Raw genomic sequence first — 2,974 nt, 5'->3', positions numbered from 1 at the left:
TATCCAAAATGTAACCACTGTTACATTGAGAACATCTGTTGGGTGTCTGACAGGTTTGACAATTTGGAACGTTGCACTGTGCTGTTTGCATTGAAAGTAACTATTGACAACTTGCGATGTTTTTTGTTTATATTGTAAATAAGTGCAATCAAAACATCAAGAAAGTTTTGGTAACCGTCGCATCGATTGTTCTGGATATTTAAAGTGAATCCAGTGTTGCAGACTGCACATACGTTGGGTGTGTTACACAAGAAACAATTGGCAACGTTGCACTGGACTGAAAAAAAAATTCATAAAATGGATAAAACATTTTATCAATAATTATATTATCTACATCCATTAAAGTTACAAATTAAATTTACTTAGACCTTACATAACGTTTTGCTTTTTCGGGCAAATTTTTTAATTCTTGAGATGCTTAGACTTAATTAATAACCGAAATTCAGTTCTTTTTTAGTCAAAAAAGTCGATTTTACAAATGACATAACAGACATGCAGAAATTGCAAACACACATTTGCATGTTTGTATGAGCAAACTTCATATTAAAGTGTCTTTAAATAGTTTGTTCTGGTTTGCGAAAAAACAACGCATATTGTCTGGTACCAATTTGAAACTTCAGATTATTTTTACTGTCTTATAACTTACTAATTTCTCTCACTGCATCCCGGAGCGATAAGAATTGTATACTAACCAACACAGTTTCCGTTAGCATCTAAGCTGTAACCACTTCTGCATTGGGAACATCTGTCAGGTGACTGACATTGCTGACAATTTGGAATGTTGCACTGAGCTGAAATTTATAGAAATATTATATTAAGTTGTCAAAATCAAGCAAAATAAATGTCATATTCAATTTCTTCGCCAACATTTTCCATAATGCATAAGGTAACGAAAATAAATTAGCACTAATTTAAAGAAATTACAAAAGACAACATTTTTCTTATTTAAAAAATATTTTAAATAAATTAATCATAAAAGAAAGCCAAATTTTCAAAAAAAAATAGCTAACTTTTTACATCGATATATCGTTGTAATATTATGTTGCACAATGTTTCAATAATTAAATTGTGTGAAATTCACTTAATTGTTTACAAAAATTTTTATGAGAAAGTTTTCCAATTGTAACTTTTCACTAAATCATGAAATTTTTGAAACTTTTTCTTAAATGAAAATAGAACAAAAAGCTTTTTTAAATTTAATAACTGAAGTCTGTGGCAAATCTATGGGGGCCAAGGGAGGCCATGGTTTCCCCGTTGAGAGCAGTAATTATAAATTTAACAATTAAATTAAATTTGTAACAGTCAGTAAAATTCAATACCACAAATCTTGACCACCCCGCCAAAATTATTGAAAAATTAAAAAATTTGAACATTTTCAAAATTTCGCCCGCCCCCGTCAAAGTTGTTTAAATCCGCCTCTGACTGAAGCTGGAAAAAATCGTTAATAATTTGTTACTTCAGATAAATCAGCAGATGAAATTTAAATTTTTTATCTGTATTCAGTACTGCATTAAAAAATTTAGTAGAAATTAATTATTCTGTACTCACAGACGCAGTTTCCATTGCTGTCCAAGTTGTATCCGCCATTGCATTGGCTACATTTGTTGGGGGTTTGACATTGCTGACAGTTTGGAACAATACACTGGGCTGAAATTCGAAAAAATATACAAAAAATTGAAAAAAAAATTGAATAGTTTGGAATAAGTTGAAGTACAACCATATTTGAAGGCATTAAATAGTTAGTACGCTTCTGACAATTTTTTTAAGTAAATATCGAGTCAATCTGGATAACGCCATAAATTTTGTATGACACATTAAAGTAAGTTACTTTCATATTTATTTGTTTCAAATGATTCCTTTCTTTTGAAATTTATTTTAATTAAAATTTTGTATGAATTCGCAAGAGGTACCGAAGTAAGCATGCTTTCAAAAACATGAACGAACATTATACCTATTGATTTTATTATAAACAATCAACATTTAATTGCTACGTAAAGGAGTCTTTCAAAAGAACAATCCTCAATTAAGCGGAGTACCCCACAAAAAACTAAAAATGATGTCCTAATGAAACGTCACATGAGAAAAAACAAAAGATGAAAAAATTGGTCCAAATAGTGATAGTTTTTTTTCAGTACTAACGAACGCAGAGCCCATTGCTATCCAAGCTGTAACCACTGTTACATTGTGAACATCTGTTGAGTGCCTGACATTGTTGACAGTTTGGGACATTGCACTGAGCTGAAATAAAAACAAAAAAGTAATTTAAAAAATTAAAAAAAAACATCTTTCTCGTGAATTTCAAAGTGACACAATTTTTTGCATGTCACTTCACTAGAACATCAGGCAAAATTGCACAAACTAGGTCAAAATATTTTATACTAATTTTAAAATTTTTGTTTTTCTACTCACCAACACAGTTTCCGTTGTTATCCAAGTTGTAGCCACTGTTACACCGAGAACACCTGTTAGGTGATTGACAGGATTGACAGTTTGGAACGATGCACTGCGCTATGAACATTGAAATTTATTATTGCTCATTATTTTAATATTTATTTCAAATTTTAAACAAAACACGTTAATAACTTCAAATCAATAAGTAAAAATTTCAACCTTCGCATCTGTTGTTAGCAACATTCAAAGTGTATCCATTGTTGCAAACTGAACACACGTTCGGTGCGTTACACGTCAAACAATTGGCAACGTTGCATTGAACTGGTGGTCAATTATTTCAAATTGACGTTCAGATTTGTATTTGAATATAAAATTTATTGATATTTTAGAAGGCAAATCAATCCATGTTTTCTAGAAAAATAATTCAAAATCTCTCATTAATCATTAATTTCGATGTATATTTTTGGGAAGTTATCAAAATTTGTTGCGTCTCACTTTTGAGATTGACACTATTTAAATTGAAATTTTTACGGTTGCTTCGTGCACGGTTCTGCAACAAATACGATGCTTGGCTCGCAAATAC

The 2,974-nt window shown here is 30.6% G+C and overlaps 1 protein-coding gene across 1 annotated transcript in view; it reads right to left on the bottom strand.

The window, feature by feature from the left end:
- Positions 1-15: 15 nt before the first annotated feature.
- Positions 16-2,974, bottom strand: part of HELRODRAFT_183411 (hypothetical protein) — a gene marked incomplete at both ends in the record, with an annotated part of 3,629 nt that continues 670 nt past the window's right edge. The window contains 6 exons of the mRNA XM_009012443.1: positions 16-110; positions 176-277; positions 693-791; positions 1,549-1,647; positions 2,140-2,238; positions 2,410-2,462. Of these exons, the coding sequence (XP_009010691.1) occupies positions 16-110; positions 176-277; positions 693-791; positions 1,549-1,647; positions 2,140-2,238; positions 2,410-2,462 (547 nt within the window). The remainder of the gene's footprint in view (positions 111-175; positions 278-692; positions 792-1,548; positions 1,648-2,139; positions 2,239-2,409; positions 2,463-2,974) is intronic.

This window comes from Helobdella robusta (assembly GCF_000326865.2).
Source record: "Helobdella robusta unplaced genomic scaffold HELROscaffold_106, whole genome shotgun sequence".
In the NCBI taxonomy this organism is placed as follows: Eukaryota; Metazoa; Annelida; class Clitellata; order Rhynchobdellida; family Glossiphoniidae; genus Helobdella; species Helobdella robusta.
This window is presented reverse-complemented; position numbering and strand designations above follow the sequence as displayed.